This window comes from Aquarana catesbeiana, linkage group LG01 (assembly GCF_042186555.1).
Source record: "Aquarana catesbeiana isolate 2022-GZ linkage group LG01, ASM4218655v1, whole genome shotgun sequence".
NCBI lineage: Eukaryota > Metazoa > Chordata > Amphibia > Anura > Ranidae > Aquarana > Aquarana catesbeiana.
The window spans coordinates 682,352,486-682,371,665 of NC_133324.1; the positions used below are offsets into that span (position 1 = coordinate 682,352,486).

Below are 19,180 nucleotides of genomic sequence, written 5' to 3' on the forward strand. Positions count from 1 at the left end.
CTAACACTGTGTTTTTGGGAACCCTAAACTGCTGGGGACGCTAGTATAGATCTGATCGGATCAGATATTGATCCGATCAGATACTATACCACTAAGGGAGGCGTATGCTGCGTGCGTGGGTGTTAGCGGTACTGGCACTAATCTGACGCTGCCTGGGGCGACGCATATCACCGCCGGGCGATCAGGGGGCTAAACCTTTATTCGGTAATAAACGGCGGGTGCCCTGACACTATAAAAAATAAACAAACTAACCAGCGTCACCCGTAACACTTATACGGTGATCAGTGGTGAAAGGGTTAACTAGGGGGCCATCAAGGGGTTAAAACATTTATTCGGTAGTATATGGGGGTCCCTGTCGCTATAAAACGCTGACGGCGAACCTAAATATTTACGTCCCTAACTAGCGTCACCAGCGACACTAATACAGCGATCAGAAAAATGATCGCTTAGCGACACTGGTGACAGGGGGTGATCAAGGGGTTAAAACTTTATTAGGGGGGGTTAGGGGGGTATCCTAGACCTACAGGGGGGTAATACTAACTGTCCCAACACTGTAACTGTCACAAACTGACACCAATGCAGTAATCAGAAAAAAAAAAAAAACAAAACAAAAAAACTGCTGGTGTCAGTTTGTGACAGGGGGGGGGTGATTGGGGGGGGATCGGGGGGCGATCGGGGGGGGGATCGGGGTGTTTTGTGTGCCTGGCATGTTCTACTGTGTGTGTGTGTGTAGTGTTGTGCACTCACATACCTGTCTTCTCTCCTCGGGCCGGAACGGAAATTACCGAGCCGAGGAGAGATAACATGTTTAGCATACAGCAGCAAAGGAATGATGTGATTGGCCGGCGGCGATCGCGAGGGGGGGCCACGAACGGATGGCCTCCCCCTCATCTCCGATCGCCGTGGGACAAAAGACGACCACGATCGGACCCCCCACCCGCGGAAGGCAAATCACGTATATGTACGTGATTTTGCCTGTCCGTGCCACCTTGCCGACGTAAATCGGCGTGAGGCGGTCGTCAAGTGGTTAAATTGTTTGTCTCAACCCTTTAACTACTACATGCGCAGGACAGCTCACCTTTTAAAAAACAACAGACTTACTGGCCAGGTCAATAGGTGAAAATAAAAGCAAGAAAGCATTATAAAAATGTTTGCTTTTGGTTTTAATATCACTTTAACCCCCCCCCCCCCCAAGCAGAACATATTCTCTTCACTTCACAACCCCACCACTTTGTTTAGACACCAAGATTGGGAGAGAAATACCCTCCTTGCCCCAACATGATAGGTCATTGGTCCAGCAGTGTCATATGGTGGAGGGGGAAGAGTTCTCTGCCCTGTGTAAGTTCCAGCAGTTCGTAGAACTAAACCTACAAAGACCCATTATTATCCATAGAGTAAAATACTTCTGGATCTGATATTAGCAGACAAAGGCATCAAACATGCATACCTAAATATAATATTATGTAAGAATTTCCCCTGACTGGATATCCAGTTTAATGTGATGGAATAATGACCTTTCCCAGCAATGAACTTTTGTTTCCGGCACATCTGCAAGCTTTTTAGTGGAAGTTTATGTAAGCTTTCTAAGGCCACAATTAAGAACACAGATATTGTTTTAACATTTAGCTCCTTTGTATAAACATCATTATAGGTTGGCTTTTAGGCAGATATTTTTTTGTAATCCAAACTTTCTAAATTCCAGCTTTGACAAAACACTATAACATAATAGAAAATTCTCACCCAAATCCTAGCTGCCTGCAGACAACTTCAGCATCAGCATCATCCCACTGGTCATCACACACTGTCCCCCACTGGCCAGCATGAAGCACTTCAATCCGTCCTTCAAAAGCTGAGCTTCCACCAACGAGCCGTGTGGGGATGAAGGCAGAGTCTGGGACTACAACAAGATCAAATGACACATAATGAACGTGTTTACTTGTTTTATAATTCAGTAATATATTTAACTAAAACTAGACGAGGGTGCGCTTCCCTACGCACCAAAAGGCCACTTAACTAAAACGTAACCTTAATTGTAAATCATAAATGGTATGTAAATGACCATGGCTGGTATACCTATAGGATGAACTCAATGTCATTATATATAAATCAACGTTCTATCTCTATATGGTAATATTAACATCTACCAAGTTTAAATGGTGAAACTTCTCTTGATATATACATATAGACAATATGAGGGTTATAATCTCCTCCTACATTCAATATAAGGCTCCAGGCTGTGTAGAGGATATGTAAATTCGAGGTCTACTCACCAACACCAACTGGTTTCAAGAGATGGGGGTATATCTATCTGTCCTCCCATCTATTGGCCACATATAGATATGAGATGAACAGAAAAATAGAATGCTAGTACATACTGTCTTACTGAAGATATGAGCTTCTGCCCTATGAAGTTATCTATCTCTCAGATATGTAATACGGATACACTCATCCATGTGGACACAAATAACCACCGATGGAGACAGCAACAGAATTGTGACAGTCAGCTACTCTAGGTTGCTCATTTTCTTCACTTTACTTTGATTGATTTTTTTTTACCCCCGACGAAGCTGCATTTGAAGAGTGAAACATGTTAGGTTTGGGTGATTTGATTTTGGGAGCACCTTCTGACTTTATTTTCATTTAGGTTCACATGTTTAAATTTTTGTCCTGACACATTCTTTCCCCCCTCCATTTTTCTTTTTTGTAGGGTGAGATATGCCTTGTGTCAATGCAGTATATGGTGATATATGGGACTCGTACATCAGTGGTTATTTGTGTCCATATAGATGAGTGTACCCATATTATAAAGCTGAGAGATAGATAACTTCATAGGCGGGAGACAGATAGCCCATGTCTTCAGTAAGACAATATTTACTAGCATACTTTCTCTTTTCCTGTTCATCTCATTTCTATATTTGGCCAATAGATGGGAGGAGAGACGGATATACCCCCATCTCTTGGTGTTGGTGAATAGACCTTGAATTTACATATAATTTACACAGCCTGGAGCCTTATATTGAATGTAGGAGGAGATTATAACCCTCATATTCTCTATATGTATATATCAAGAGAAGTTTCACCATTTAAACTTGGTAGATGTTAATATTACCACATAGAGATAGAACGTTGATTCATATATAATGGCATTGAGTTCATCCTATAGGTATACCTGCCATGGTCATTTACATACCATTTATGATTTACAATTAAGGTTACGTTTTAGTTAAGTGGCCTTTTGGTGCGTAGGGAAGCGCACCCTTGTCTAGTTCTAGTTTATTTTTGCCACAGTTAAGTGTTATCAATATCACAGGCTTTTGTATATAAGGAATACATTAATGTATATGTAAACCCACAATTTCATATACGCTTTAACTTGTCAATGTATTTTCAAAAGTAAATTTTAGGGCCTGCTCACACTACATGCAGTGCATGTTCATTTTTATTCTGCATCGAAAAAACATGTAAAATAGGTTATATGTGTTTCAATGGCATAGTTCACATCAGTGCGTTGCATTGTGGCTTTCATTCAAATAATAGTGATCCTTCCATGAAGGTACTTTTTCTGACACTTTCAGTCATAACGGAGTCATCCCTGCTGTCATCCCTGAGTCACAACACCCCCCGGTCTCCCCTGTGAGGCACTCCTCGCCCCACACTCTGTCAGCCCATTCACAGCACTTCAGTATTTACATGTGACTGGCTGTGATCGAACACAGCCGATCACATAGTTAAAGGACACACTGCGGCCACGATCGTCACGCTGCGTGCTCCAGCAGGCGCATGACAGCGGCCGTTTTGGGGCGCCATCATATGATGTTCACCCAGAGCAAGAGCCGCACCGTCCCTCCTTCATTTGATGGTGGGCGGGCGGCAAGTGGTTAAGGAACACCCCATAGCAGAGTTACTGCTACAGGGCGACCTTCCTGTACAAAATCACAAATATATATGTGATTCTCCACTTCCGCTCTAGATGTTTAAGCCCTTCCCAGCCAGTGTCATTAGTACAGTGACACTGGGTACAGTGAGTACTGTATTAGTGTCACTGGTTCCCACAAAGTTTAAAAGTGTCAGTTAGTGTCGACTGTCCGCCGCAATATCGCAGTCCCGCTATAAGTCGCTAATAGCCACCATTACTAGTGTAAAAAATAAATAAAAATTTCAGTATGTATTCCATACATTGTAGATGCTATAGCTTTTGCCCAAACCAATCAACATACGCCTATTGGGATTGTTTTTACCAACAATTCGTAGCAGAATACATATTGGCTTAAATTTATGAAGAAATTAGAATTTTATAATTTTTTATTGGATATGTTTTATGGTAAAAAAGTAAAAAAATATATATATTTTTTTTTTTTTTTTTTTTCAAAATGGTTGCTTTTTTTGTTTATAGCGCAAAAAATAAAAAACACAGTGGTGATCAAAAAACACCTAAAGAAAGCTCTATTTGTGAGAAAAAAATGAAATCTTTTTTTTTTTTTTTTGGGTACAGCATTGCATGACTGCACAATTGTCAGTTAAAATAACGCAGTGCCATATCGCAAAAAATTGCCTGGTCATGAAGGGGGGTAAATCTTCCGGAGGTCAAGTGGTTAAAGAATTAACTTTCTTGCTCTTCAAGCCGTTTTAGTTCACATCTTTGTTACTACTTTATCCTTTCTCCTGCGTGTAATACCTTTCCCTCTCCCTACCCCCCCACCCTTTCTTTATTTTTAATACAGGTTTACTTTCAGAATATGTAACGCCTACATTCCAATAGCTGAATAGCTGTCCTTCGCAAGAACACCTTGACCGTGACCAAGATAAATCATAGCTGTCTTCAGAAAAATGTCTGTAATCACTTTAAGCATAGAATTATCTACCTTGCTATATTGCTACTTTTTGATCATACTGTTTGCATACTGGCTTAGCCTGGGTTTCCACTATTGCGACCTGAAAGTCGTACAATTTTGCCGCAATTTTGCCACGATTTTGATGCGACTTGAAGCAATGTCTGTGTATTTTTGAGGTCCATGGACCTTAAGTCACATCAAAGTGGGACCAAAGTAGTGCAGGGACTACTTTGAAGTTGCTGCGACTGGAAGTCGCACAGATATGAATGGTACTCATTGGAAATGATGGGGTACGACTTGTCATATGACTTTGCAGTCCCAAGTCACAGGACAAGGAAACAAAGCCCTTACTGTCATTGTATTCCTGTATTTTGTTTAAACCCTGCAAACATCATTAAACGTTTCCCTAGTATTTTCAATCACCCTCTGCTCCATATTCCAGAATACTGTTTCCATTACATTTCCAAAGAATCAGACTTTGCCTTCTTTGTGTGAGTGGCCTAATATGTTTCTATTGTTTTGATTTTTGTTGACTGCAGGATGTGTGAATATTTTTCATTTTAATGGTAAAATAATGTATGTCACGGGCATTTTTCTAGATTGGCTTCAGAGCCCTATGACATCTTCATGAGCTGTCAGTGGTCAGCAGCTGCAGGTTAGAATGACATCAACTCACAAGTCAAAGTACTGTACATCAATTTGTAAAAGAGAAGGTCATTAAAGGAGCATTTTAGTGGCATAAGATCTGGTGAAATTCCCGACACATTTTCCAAACCTGAATACTTTCCAAACTATCTTTGCACTGCTAAATTTAACATGTGAGCCAAGCAAGTATTTTTTTTGTTACTAATGCAGTGCAGCTACAATTTCTGCTGCTGCCACTGACCATATCACCCAGCTGGAAAAAAAAGCAGCAGGAAAATTAGCAGGTAATTCACTGGTGGGCACATACCAGTAATCTGCCCCCTTTGTAACTAACTTCTCTTTGCTCGGCTCAGCAGGTGCAATACTGCATAGCAGTACTTCACATTACACAAAAGACAAGGGTGATAAGAAGCAATGGTTGGCCCTGTTGCTGGTGGGCATGGCGAGGGCTCTACAAAAGAGGTCCTGAAACAGTGACTTTACTAGGATTGGCAGGCCGGCTGATGTCAGAGGGTTATCTCTGCATTCTTTACATCGGAAAAACCTAGCAGAGGAAAGAGACTGACAACAAGTTATTGCTGTGAGATAAGGTACTTACAATTATGCCACGTACACATGACCGGTTTTGCCGTCGGAATAAACTCCGAAGGTTTCTCCGACGGAATTTCATTCAAGCGGTCTTGCCTACACACGGTCAATCCAAAGTCCGACCAAAGTCCAACCGTCCAGAACGCGGTGACGTACAGCACATATGACGGGACTAGAAAAAGGAAGTTCGATACACAGTAGCCAATAGCTTCCGTCTCATATTTTCTTCAGAGCAAGCGCTGTTTTTGGTTCGTCGGAACAGCATACAGACAAGCGGTTTTCCAGATAGGAATTGGTTCCGTCGGAAATATTTAGAGCATGTTCAATTTCTAGGTCCATCAAAATTTTCGAAAAAAGAAGTGAGGCCTACACACGATCGGAATAGACGATGAAAAGCTTCCGTCTGACTTTTTCTGTCGGACATTCCGCTCGTGTGTACAGAGCATTAGAACTGAGAAAAAAATGGACACATAGTGAGGGGATGGCAGTGTTTTGTCATCCTGACTTTACAACAACTTTAATGGCACCCCAGTCTTAGTCCGTAGGGTTCAATATTGAGTTAGCCCACCCTTTGCAGCTATAACAGCTTTAACTCTTCTGGGAAGGATGTCCACAAGGTTTAGGAGTGTGTCTATGGGAATGTTTGACCATTCTTCCAGAAGCGCATTTGTAAGGTCAGACACTGATGTTGGATGGGAAGGCCTTCCCAAAAGAGTTGAAGCTGTTATAGCTGCAAAGGGTGAGCCAACTCAATATTGAACTCTGTGAAATAAGACTGGGATGCCATTAAAGTTCATGTGCGTGTAAAGGCAAGCATCCCAATACTTTTGGCAATATAGTGTGTATTAAAAAAATAACATTAAACATTGGTCACTGGTCACCTAAAAATGTAATTAAATGGCTGAATTATTTTAATCAATGTATCTTGGGTCTTGCCAGACTGACACATCACAAGGTTACTAGTTTTTGGCAGTTGTTTGAATTTTGTGTGAAAACATTTATAAATAGAATACTTTGCCAATGGTCCTTTCACTGGAAACTAACAAATCAAAAATAGATTCCTGCCTTGGTAGGATCCTCAGATCTCATACACAGATTGTTTAATTACTTCAGCTCTCTTACTATACCTGTATACCCCTTATGGGCCAACAGCAATTTTTATATTTCTGCTATGGGCATGTTAATTTGGCATTAACTTTATCAATTTTTAAGATAAAAAAGTAATACATACTTTTTTTTTGCTTTTTTTGGCTTGCAAAAATGGTTGTATTTTTTAGGCAATTTGTAAAAAAAAGGTAATTTAAAAAATGTTAAAAAAAAATAATTCATTAAAAACTGTTTTTATTCTATTTTAAACAGTATTCATTTTTGAAAAGTATAAAAGTGCAAATTGATTTTATTCTGTTTTGAACAGTATTCATTTTTGAAAAGTATAAAGTGGCATTAAAGTCTAAAAGTATACATTTTATTCTATAGTTTGTCACCTTTAAGATGACACTAAAATTATGTTTCTAGTACAAAGTATGACAAAATGATTTGCAAACAAATAAAAAGCAGCTAAAATTAAATTGTAGGTAAGGATGAAAAATGGTGTGGAAAGAACATACTTCGAGAAAAAGGGGCCTCTTCCCACTTTCGGTCCCCTCAAAAGAGATGTGGGATTTTTTGGGGGGTTCTTATAGGCATGCAGTCTGGTATGGTACAGGAAGGGATGAGCCCATAGTCCCTGCCTCCCGACTACTCAGGCTACATGTCTAGATACGGATTTGGTTTGGATGTTAAGGAGAACCCCATGCTGCCAAACTAGGCACTCGCTCCCCAAAGAAAAAAAAAACATATTCTACATATGGGGGGGGGGGGGGGGCTGAGTGAAATTTCCCCTTTTGAGAGATGTTCCGCTTTAATGCATACCCCAGTCGTGTTATTTAACCGGTTTGGCTGTAGACTAGAGCAATTTTTACAACATCTGCCTTTTTGGTTGTAAAATTACTTAAAACCCCCAGAATATTATATATTCTCTGAAAGCACAGGTGTTTTAGAATAAAAATATAGTAGTTGCATATTTTTTTTTGCACGACACTTGCACAACTGTTTATCAAATGTATGTGTTCAGGAAAAAATATAATACAATGAATTCTGGTGCAAACACACACAATATAACACCCATTTTTTTAAAAGTAACATATAAAAGATGTAGTTGCGAGTGAGTAAATAGATATCAGATGTCGAATGATATCATTGAAAACTATGGTACCCAGACATCTCCAAAGGTAAAGCTTTAAATGCCCTTAGTGCTTATTATTTTGGGTTAGCTGTGAACTATGGTTCTAGAATAATTGCTCCCACTCAGACATTTGTGACGATACCTCGCCAGTGTGGTGTAACTGCAGTTTGCATTTGTGGTGTGTGCAGGGTCATGGGGGTTATGTTATTTTCTCTTAAGTACATTTCATTTGATGTTTTTCTTTTTTCAAATTTTTTATTTATTTGTAATCAACTTTAACGCTATCGCGGGGGGGGGGACCAACCGATTAGACACCCAGTGTCTAACCTAGCACAGAGCAAGCTTAGTTATCTGCTTCCCTGGCTGTACCAGCCAGTGAATGACAGCTCTGAAAACGGAAATCAGAAGTGGCTAAATCATTTTTGCTTTTGACTTCATTCACTGCAGGGGAGATTGAGGAATATGTGTTCCTCATTCCCCTCCCATTCACCATCTTGAAGTCCTCCAATGTGGTCCAAGGCTCCCAAAAAGAGCATAAGAGCCCGGGAGTGACAGAAGTGGGAAAGGGGAAAGCCTTAGAGGGGAAACCATACTACCCGTGCTGTAAAAGTGATTGGGTGGCTACAGAGCCACCCTGTTTACTTTTATGTTACAGCCAGAAGGCAACTGAACAAAATGAGCACAAGCTTATGGCTGATGTCATGAGCTTGTGCTTAACCCTTCACTCAATGGAAGTACTACATACAGTGCATTAAACACTGAACACAGTACAGTGTTCCACAACGCTCAGGACCTCAGCCTGAGACAAAGGTTCACCTTCCAACATGCCATTGATCCTAAGCACACAGCCAAGACAACACATGAGTGGCTTAGGGACAAATTTGTGAATGTCCTAGAGTGCCCTGGCAGCAGCCCTGACTTGAACCCTATTGAACATCTCTGGAGAGACATGAAAAGGGCTGTTCACAGATGGTTCCCATCCAACCTGACTGAGCTTGAGAGGATTTGCAAAGAAGAATTGCAAAAGAACCCCCAATCCAGGTGTGCAAAGCTTGTCGTGTCATATCCAAAAAGACTCAAACCTGTAATTGCTGCCAAACGTGCTTCAACAAAGTACTGAGTAAAGGATCCGGATGGGATATTTTAGTTTTTTCTTTTTTAAAAAATACACAGACATTTCTAAAATTCTGTTTTACTTTATCATGGGGTACCGAAAATTGAGGAAAAAAGGATATAAACATCTGCAGTATCAGGCTACAACAAAACAAAATTGAAACAAGTGAAAGGGGGTCTGAAAACTTTATGTATTTACATACAGTGTTATAAATAAATATATATACACACATATATATTTTATTTTTTGCATAAACTTATTTTCCCCATGGCTGGGGCAAGCTGGCCTACACAAGCCCCCCCACACACACACACACACACACACACACCCCACCACAACAAACCCCCACATAGATTTTAGGGCAGTGGTCATCAACCCTGTCCTTAGGGCCCACTAACAGGCCAGGTTTTATGTATTACCTTGGGGAGATGCAGACTAGAATACTGCAATCACTGGGCAGCAAATTATATCACCTGTGATGTATTTCAGTTTTTTAAACCTGGCCTGTTAGAGGGCCTTGAGGACAGGGTTATTGACCACTGTTTGAGGCTGGGTTCACACTGGTCCGACAAACGCTCCGACATTGAGAGCTCATGTCGCATGACGTGTGAAATTTAATGTTTCCCTATGGGAGCCGTCCTAACTGGTCCGACACAAGTCGTTCCGACTTTAGAAATGCTCCCTGTACTACTTTGGTCCGACTTTGATCCTACTTCAGCCTATTGACTATCATTGAAGTCGGATCAAAGTCGGATTGCCGTCTTGCATGATCCGACTTTGGCACGCGACTTGTGCTCAGATGTTCTTGAGGGGGAACTCCGCGCCAAATTTTAAATAAAAAACCGGCATGGGTTCCCCCTCCAAGAGCATACCAGGCCCTTGGGTCTGGTATGGACCTTGAGGGGAACCCCCTACGCCGAAAAAACGGCGTGGGGGGTCGCCCCCAATCCATACCAGACCCTTATCCGAGCACGACAAGACAGCGGCAGCAGACCGGGCCCCTCGCTGGCAATAGAGCTGGAAGAAGATAGCGGCGGGGCCCGGGAGAAGAGGCGGAACACCGGGAGAAGTCGGAAGAAGATACCGGAGCTGCCCAATAAATTAATTTTGAAACCTGTGTACTGTGGTTTTTTTTATTGACACTTCCCTAGGTGAATGGGTAGGGGTACCATGTACCCCATACTCATTCACATAGGGTGGGGGGCCGGGATCTGGGGGCCCCCTTATTAAAGGGGGCTCCTGGATTCCGATAAGCCCTCCGCCCGCAGACCCCGACAACCAACGGCCAGGGTTGTCGGGAAGAGGCCCTTGTCCTCATCAACATGGGGACAAGGTGCTTTCGGGTGGGGGGCCGCAGCGCGCCCCCTCCCCCAAGGCACCAACCCCCCATGTTGAGGGCATGCGGCCTGGTACGGTTCAGGAGGGGGGGGGGCGCTCGCTCGTCCCCACCCCCATTCCTGTCCGGCCGGGCTGCGTGCTCGGATAAGGGTCTGGTATGGATTGGGGGCGACCCCCCACGCCGTTTTTTCGACGTAGGGGGTTCCCCTCAAGGTCCATACCAGACCCAAGGGCCTGGTATGCCCTTGGAGGGGGAACCCATGCCGGTTTTTTATTTAAAATTTGGCGCGGAGTTCCCCCTAATACCAACCAATGCCGGGCATTGGCGGGGATCCAAGTCGGATCCCCGTTCATTGAAAGTCGGACACATGCCGGCTTTATGTCGCAGGGCAAAGTCGGATCCAAAGTAGGACGGCTGTCGTGTCGCACCAGTGTGAACCCAGCCTTAGGGGACATGATGTGGGAAAGCCTCAAGTGATTAATCCTTTGTACCATTCCGTAATATTCAAAATGTATATAAAAAAAATAGACCCATATGTTATTGCTGTTTTTTATTTTTTTTTTTATATTTATAGATTTTTTTTTATATTCAAAGTTTTTTAGATAACAAAAAAAGCAACAGTGTCTGTGGCAGAGGGCAGCACAGCAGGGACAACTGCTCAGGGTGTAGAGTCATCGTAATAACACAATAGAAAAAAATAATAAAAATGTCAAAGAGCATTATGATAACAGGTGCTCTAGTGGGTACTCCATGGAAATAGAACAAGAATGCACTTTGGAGAGAATATAACCAGGAGGTTTAACTGACAGATAAGCTCTGACTGTAAGTGTAGGACCAAAAATGAGAGTAGATCGCCCTGCAGAAATCAAAGAGAGTAAAAAAAAAAAAAACATGGTGGAATTAAAAAGTGGCTCCAATCAAAACAATAAAAAATATTTCAGTGAACATGCACCTTAATACAAAGGTATGGCACAAAGGTGCAGGACAAGGGCACAGTCATCACGGTTGTGTGAACAATAAAAAGATAGATGCAAAAAACACAACACTGCTGTATTGGCCTATGGTCTCCCGAAAAAAAAAAAGATCATTATGTATTTTTGTTACTTGAAATGATGAATTTATAAAAATCTTACATAGTGTTTCGCTTTCAAGAACATTGTACACCAAACCTTTCTAAAACCTATAAATGCTACAATATGTGAAGAAGTCACTTTTGTTTTTTTGTGTGTGTCTGATGCACACTAAAAAAGTTTTAAAATGTTGGGAAATTTTCAAGCAATAAAAATGTACTGTATGACATCCTTCCCAATCCTGTTGCCATTTATCAGAACAAAAACCTGTAGTAGAGAGACATAAGAGGTCCACAGCAGGGAGCTAGGAGGGCACTAACTGTAATCGTTCTATTTGATGCTACAAAAGAGGCAACATCAGACTAGGAGGATGAGAACCCTTTAGTCTTCTTTTGATATGTTACTTAATGGCACAAACCTGCTGCTCTGGTTTTAATGTACAGATCTTGAATTATAAATGAGATCGCTGCTGCAGCTCTTGTAATGGACACAGCTGCATTCCCCTCACAAGGCTTAATTGATCTGTTTGATGCACAAGGAAATCGCCTACTGGGACAAAATGTCTTTCTTCTTCTCAGCCTTTTGACAGTGTTGTGTGTCATCCTCTTTGACTGTTTATAGCTATATTGTGTGTTTCAAAAGGATAGATGTAATCTGGTGTTAAAGAAACAGCATAAAAGTTCTGCCCTAAGGTCTACAAATGTAAAATTAAAACACAAACACCAAGTGCCAAGACATTTTGTAACCATTTACAAGTCAAGAACCTGGCACACATTTTTATATTTCGCATTGTACAAAGACTACTTAGATAATAAATGGAGTACTGTAAATACCATTAGTTTTTATCTCTTGGTTGTGAAGGATTTGTTGATGAAAAGCCCCCCTCTTGAAGAAGAGTCACCTTTCTAGTAACAGCTTTCTGACAAGGGTTAACACAGAGATAGACGTTTGATAATAAAAACATTAACTCCTATACATGTGTTTATTATAACTATTTTGGCCATACTTCGCCTGTAAATCACAGGAGTGCACTCCCGTGACCCAGATTCAGCCGACAGCGTGTATAAGTCCGCTGTCAGCTGACGTTGCAGAGCCTCCCCAGGCTCTGCAGGGGAACCAACAATAATATTGTGATCTGCTTAGATGCCTGACCGGCAGCTGGCTCAGCCTTTCAGTGTACTGCTGAAAGCCAGAGCCAGCCGCTCTCGCCCCCTCCACAGTCTGGCACTCCAATGAGTGCTGGAGGGGCAGAGCACAGACCGCAGACTGGTCTGTGCTCAGGGTGTACCAGAGAACCCGAGCAATCCATGGTCTTTGATTGCTCAGTTCTTGGTGTAGAGCCGGTGGGGAGCAGCTGCAGCTTGAATGAATGCTGCAGTCATCTGGGTGAGTGTGTACGTTTTTTTTTTTTTGGATCCCGCACTTTGATAAAACATTTTTTTGTACATTGAGTTTAAATTTACATGGTATAATCTTTTTACAGAAGGTACAGTCACGCTAAGCTTGGAAGAGGAGAAAACAGATAACAAGAAACAAGCTGACAAGAGGAGAGTGTAGGCAAATGCAGTTTGTTTCCTCCATTGCAGGTGGTGCTCAACTGCAGCAGCTCTGCAGCGGGTTCTGTTATGGTTTCCTGGGTCATTGGATAAGTGATCTGGTTGGATGCGGTTGCCCTATATGACTCTGGCAGCCATTTTGGGTCAGGCAAAGCCTATTTAAGGCCCCGGCTCCCAAGATTTGCACGTTTTATGTCAGTGGGTAGTGCAGGGAAAGATACCCCTTCTGTTAGGGACAGTACTAGCAGTAGGGAAAGGTTCCTGACGAGGAGGGAAAGCGTAGGGTCGCAGCTCTTCTGGGCATCTTCCTGATTGGGCACGAGATGGCCAGGCCACATTATGCTCCTCTCTACAGATGCTGTCATTCTGGCTGGAACCTGCTCTGTTCACATAGCTGTAACAGTGAATGCTCCTGGTTGGGCAGTCTTCCCACAGGGATTTCTGTGAACTGTTGCACAGGGATTCCGAGGAGGACTGTAAATGTTGACGGTGTGGTTGCTATGGACACCTATCAAAGAACTGTGGACGTTCTGGATTCAGGAACTCACCCAGGCCATCATTAAACTACTAACTCCTGGAGTAGAGGGACAACCCCAGAGACAGACAACTGACAGTCCTAACAAAGATGAAGGGATGGTTTCTCCAAGCCCAGTGGTCTCCGCCCTAATCAACAAGCAAGAGGTCCCATATTTGATTGACACCAGGTTAGAGGTCACTGTCATGGAATATGGCTTCTATGTACAAAGGTTCGGAGCCCAGGAACAGCTGGACCCCTGTTAGCTATCTCTCTGAGCGGCAAATAATCTACCTATACTGGTCAAAGGCGACATTTTGGTGAAGATTCAAATCAAGGACTAGGTTCTAGAACAGGTTGGGGTAGTCTTGACCCATGGCCCAGTTAATCCCACAGTGCCCATAGTGCTGGGCATGAACATTTTGACAGACCTGGACTTGCCGCGCCTACTGGCCAGATATGAACATTCAACCCAGCAGCCCTGTGGCTGCGGCCTGCGAGAAGTATGGCTCAGAGTACTTCAAGCTTACAAGGCCCAAGAGACAACCAGAGAAAGTAGGGGTGGCTTGCAAATTCTTCTTTTCTTTGGAACTGGCCAGTGGCTACTAGCACGTCCTCGTATAGGACCAAGACAGGGAGAAGACCACATTTTTTACACCCCTGGGACTGTTCGAGTTTAATTGCATGCCCTTTGGCCTCAGTAACACTCCCTTCACCTTCCAGCGCCTAATGGAGAGATGTCCTGGGGATTTCAATTTTGAGACGGTACTGATTTACTGTACCTCAATGACATTATCATATTCTCCAAGACATTTGAGGAACATGTGAAACATTTGGACCGGGTTTCGATCAAGAACGCCAAGCACACTAGAGGGAGCAAGCTGGAGCTCAAGTGCACCCCGTACTGGGTGGTGGGGAAGCCTTTCCCACCTACTCCAGTCTATAGCCTGGTCTCTGAGGGGCCTGATCCCATCAAAAAGAGACTGCATCGAAAAATGCTGACACCTTGAGTGCTGGGTGGTGACTGTCCCAGGGGGCCCACCGATGACCAGAAGGCATTTGACGCTATGGATCTTCCCCCCCTGTATGCGCTGGTGATGTTACCGGCTGCTTCTAAAGTAAATATCTCCTAAACGGTGCATGTTTAGGAGATATTTATTGTACCTATAGGTAAGCTTTATTATAGGCTTACCTATAGGTAAAAATCAACAAAGGGAGTTTACTCCCACATTAAGAAGTCCCCAAACCTTCTTTGCATCAATTACACTGATGCAATAAACCCATGGGCATTCTACCTATCTGCATATATGCATGCCTTGGGTCACACTTGGAATTTTACATTTATTGAACTACACAATTCCATCATTGATGAAAGTCCCTATTGTCATCCAAAAAAAAACATCTCAAATGTTGACTAATATATATGCAGCCTTTGTCCCGTACACAAAGCTAAAAGGAGTCAACATATAACGCTTCATGTTTGTAAAGAAAGTGAGGGGGGAGGCACCAACTTAATAAATCCTACTGGTTTCAGTGTATTCAGTGTATTCTATGTAAGGTAAAAATTTACAGGTCCATGGGGTGGAGTTGCCCATCAAAGATAATAAGGTCCCGGGGTGCTCTAAAGCCACTCTTCATGCTCCGGTATCGATCCCTTGGCCGTGGGAGTGTTGATTCCAGTCACAGGCTGGAACGCGGAAGCGGAAGTGACGTCATCACGGCAGGGCGGGCATCCAGGCTGAGGATTTGCAATGCTTGAAGGTACAGGCTATGAGCTCGGAGCTCACAGCTCCTTCTAGTGACCACTAGAAGGAGCTGTGAACTCCGAGCGCGTAGCCTGTACCTTCAAGACTGGTCAGCGTGGAGCTTCCTGTTTAGTGGACACTGCACAGAAGCCTGTTACTGGAATCAACACCCCCAGGGCGGAGGGATTGATACCCGAGCCCGCAGAGCGGCCACAAGATGTTATTGTTTTTGATGGGCAACTCCACCTCATGCACCTATAAGTTTTTACCTTACATAGAATACACTGAATACACTGAAACCAGTATAATTTAATAAGTTGGTGCCTCCCCCTCACTTTCTTTACAAACTTGTTTGCAGAGACACTGGACACCCTCTGAGGATGGCTGCCTCCTTTTTATATTAGATCTTACTATTGATCTGAAAATATTTTGCTAGCGCCGGGATTCTTCCCTTTATATAACTCTCCATCCCTATTACAAGATAACTGAATGTTATGGAAACACTGGGTGAGTGTGACCCCATCTTAATGGTTATTGCAACAAAGAAAATTGAACAGAGCACTCTTGAGGTAAAATCTCTCTACTGTAGTCCCTAAAACCTAGAAGAAGAAGAAGCTACGCACCAGTACCCAACCAACATAAAAGTATACATTGAAGCTGGCGTTTAAAGTGTATCTATACGCATTTTTTTTTTGTTCTGGTTTTGGATAGAATGGTGAATTGTTAGACTCCAGCATTTTTGAGCTGTTCTAAGAGCAAGGGGCAAAGAGAAATTTTCTAATGGGAACACCTGTTCTGGGGACAACTGTATAAGTGGGAAATGTAGATGTTTTTCCTCAACTTTCTGCTGTGTTTCTGGTATAGGAAGTGAAGAAAAATATCCTTAATTGTACAGGGAAAGCATAAAAAATATCCTAGCAGGGGTTTTAACTCTTCAGCACACATTACCGTTGATGAAATGCCTAGTTAAAAACGTAGGTAGATTCAGAGAAATAGGATGCTGAAGTTACACATAAACCTTGACTTTGATTACTTGATTACCTTGATTACTGAAGCAATCTAATAGGCAGCTCCCTTAAGCAATAGGCTGTCTGGGACTCTCCCCCCTCATTGGTTGAGACAGCAGCGAAGCACCATTAGCGCCCGCTGCTGTCAATAAAAGTCAGTGAGCAAATGAGGAGAGAGATGGGATGGGGTCAGGCCACAGTTTTATGTCTGAAACAAGGCACTGCGAAGAGGAGGATATGGGCTGCTCTATGCAAAACCATTGCACAGAGCAGGTAAGTATAACATGTTTGTTATATTTAACAAATAAACAAGACTTTAGTATCACTTTAATTGTGAGAACTGAGAGAAGGTACACACTTTATCTTTAGGCAGCATGTTGCAATGTTAACCACTTGCACAGTCCCATGATAGGATCGGCAATATAAACTTATAGGTGAAAACACAATAGTTCAGTGCAAAGATGAGCACAAAAATTTGGCGGTGACTTGAAAAATGAGTGCTGACGTCAGGCCACTGTCCGATACCGGGTCGGCAGTGGCATCCATTGTCATATGTAAATAAAAAGAATTTCGCGCAACATATAAAAGGATAAAGTGAAATAAGATAGGTTTAAATCATATGCATCATGTGTAAACACCATAACAATCTATGAATACTAATAAAATGTGATGTGTCAAGAATAACATTCACTATAGGGACCAAATTGTCTCTCATAACAGTGGATGCTAAAACTGATATAATCTAAACAGGACTAATACAGTGCAAAATAGTGCAATCAAAATATTGTGACAATACTGCAATATGTGCTTTAAGAAATAAATGAATAAGTGAAATGGATACACATTAGTGCTAGGAGCACAGTGTAAAAATTAAAGAGTGATAAACACCATTAATATTAATGAAGAATCAATAAAGCAATGGAAAAAATGAAAAAAAAAAAAAAAGAGTCTCTTGAATGTGGGATAAAGTGAATGGGAGATCCTCTAATCGATAATTGTCTGGTGTTGAAATAGAGTGTGATGGCCTATTAGCTCTGCTGGCAGTGTCTTGTAAATACGGTCTCACAGAACTCTCACCTTCAAGTTGTAGTATAGAGGCATTGACGGTTGTAGATAAGGTGTTACAATAACTGGCACAGCGCTATCAGTAAAGGTCCGTGGATCTTTCCCTTGTATTCCTCCATCGCTATTACCATATGACTCCATTATTGCCACCCCAGTGGCAGGGGAAAAAGACAAATAGGAGGGGAAAGAAAGAGGCTTCACTAGTGTGATAACATTTTAAAAACTGGGGGGATATTTATTAGGTGTCTAGGTAGGTCTCTTACATTGTGACAGATAAAATAGGCAGAGTAATAAAAAAAACGACAATATGGCATTATCAGCGCCCTCTCACCTGTATTCCTAGTATGCGTGTCGCTCCGGCCACTCCCTACGCGTTACGATACAGTCACGTGTCTTCATCTGGGGAACCTTATTGGATGTTCTATGTTGATATAAATAGCGAAAAACCGGAAATTCTGGAGCCGCCATCTTTGTTGTGGGCAATGTTTACCCGATGTCGCGGCCATTTTGCCTTAGGCTAAAAGATGTAACATGATCTCCATTTTGTTGTGGATATATGTTGTTATTTCTCTAATTCGTGTGTATCAATGGCCACGGCCATTTTTTTGGTGGGACGCTATTAAATAGCTAAAGACTGTTTTGTCAGTAGGATATTTACAAACGGAATACTATAAGATCGTAATAGGAGATATATAAAATGATGTAGTATCTATATTAAATTGTTCCTAAACTTTATTGATAACTCTATTAAAAAATCCGATAATAATAAAATATTGGGCAATATTTGATAAAATATGGGCATAATTAAATAACATAATTGTATTACAATAGCATAATTAATTACAAATGGATATCCTACGTGCTCGTTATTAAGCAAATAAGGAACAGGTATGAGAGTACACTGACAATCTACCAATATTCAAGTAATGCATAATACATGAAAAGCAATATGTATTTAATTTATACAAATAAATTAAAATATAAATTAAAATAAATAAAAAGTATTAAAATTAGCTATAAATCACAAATTAAAAAAAGAGGGGGTCTCTCTATAAGTCCGGATTATAAAATTCTATCCGTTCATCTAGAAATGGTCTATATCATTAGAGAGGAAATGTATATATGCTTCATATTTGGTCGTCAAAAAGAAAAATAGGGGTATGGTGGTTAGTAGTTGGACACATAATTTTAAAAATGCTATTATTTTTTGGCACAATCAAACCTACTACAAACAAGCAGTAGGGATTGCCATGGGTGCTAAATTTGCACCAGGGGTGGCAAATGCATTCATGGCACAGTGGGAGGAGACGGCAGTATACACAGATACCCCTGCCGAACTCTCCTTATAAAAAAGATACATAGACGACGTAGTTATAGTCTGGAATGGGGACAGGAGCTCCCTGGAAATACTTCTCAACAGACTAAATGAGAATAATAAAAACATCAGCTTGGTGTGGAAAATAGAGGAAAAAGAAGTAGAC

General features: G+C 41.9%; 1 protein-coding gene across 1 annotated transcript in view; it reads right to left on the bottom strand.

Annotated features, from left to right (window-relative positions):
* The window catches only part of PRSS12 (serine protease 12), a 321,958-nt gene that overhangs the window by 229,241 nt on the left and 73,537 nt on the right, over positions 1-19,180 (bottom strand). Inside the window, exon 4 of the mRNA XM_073603187.1 lies at positions 1,741-1,897. Within this exon, the coding sequence (XP_073459288.1) occupies positions 1,741-1,897 (157 nt within the window). The remainder of the gene's footprint in view (positions 1-1,740; positions 1,898-19,180) is intronic.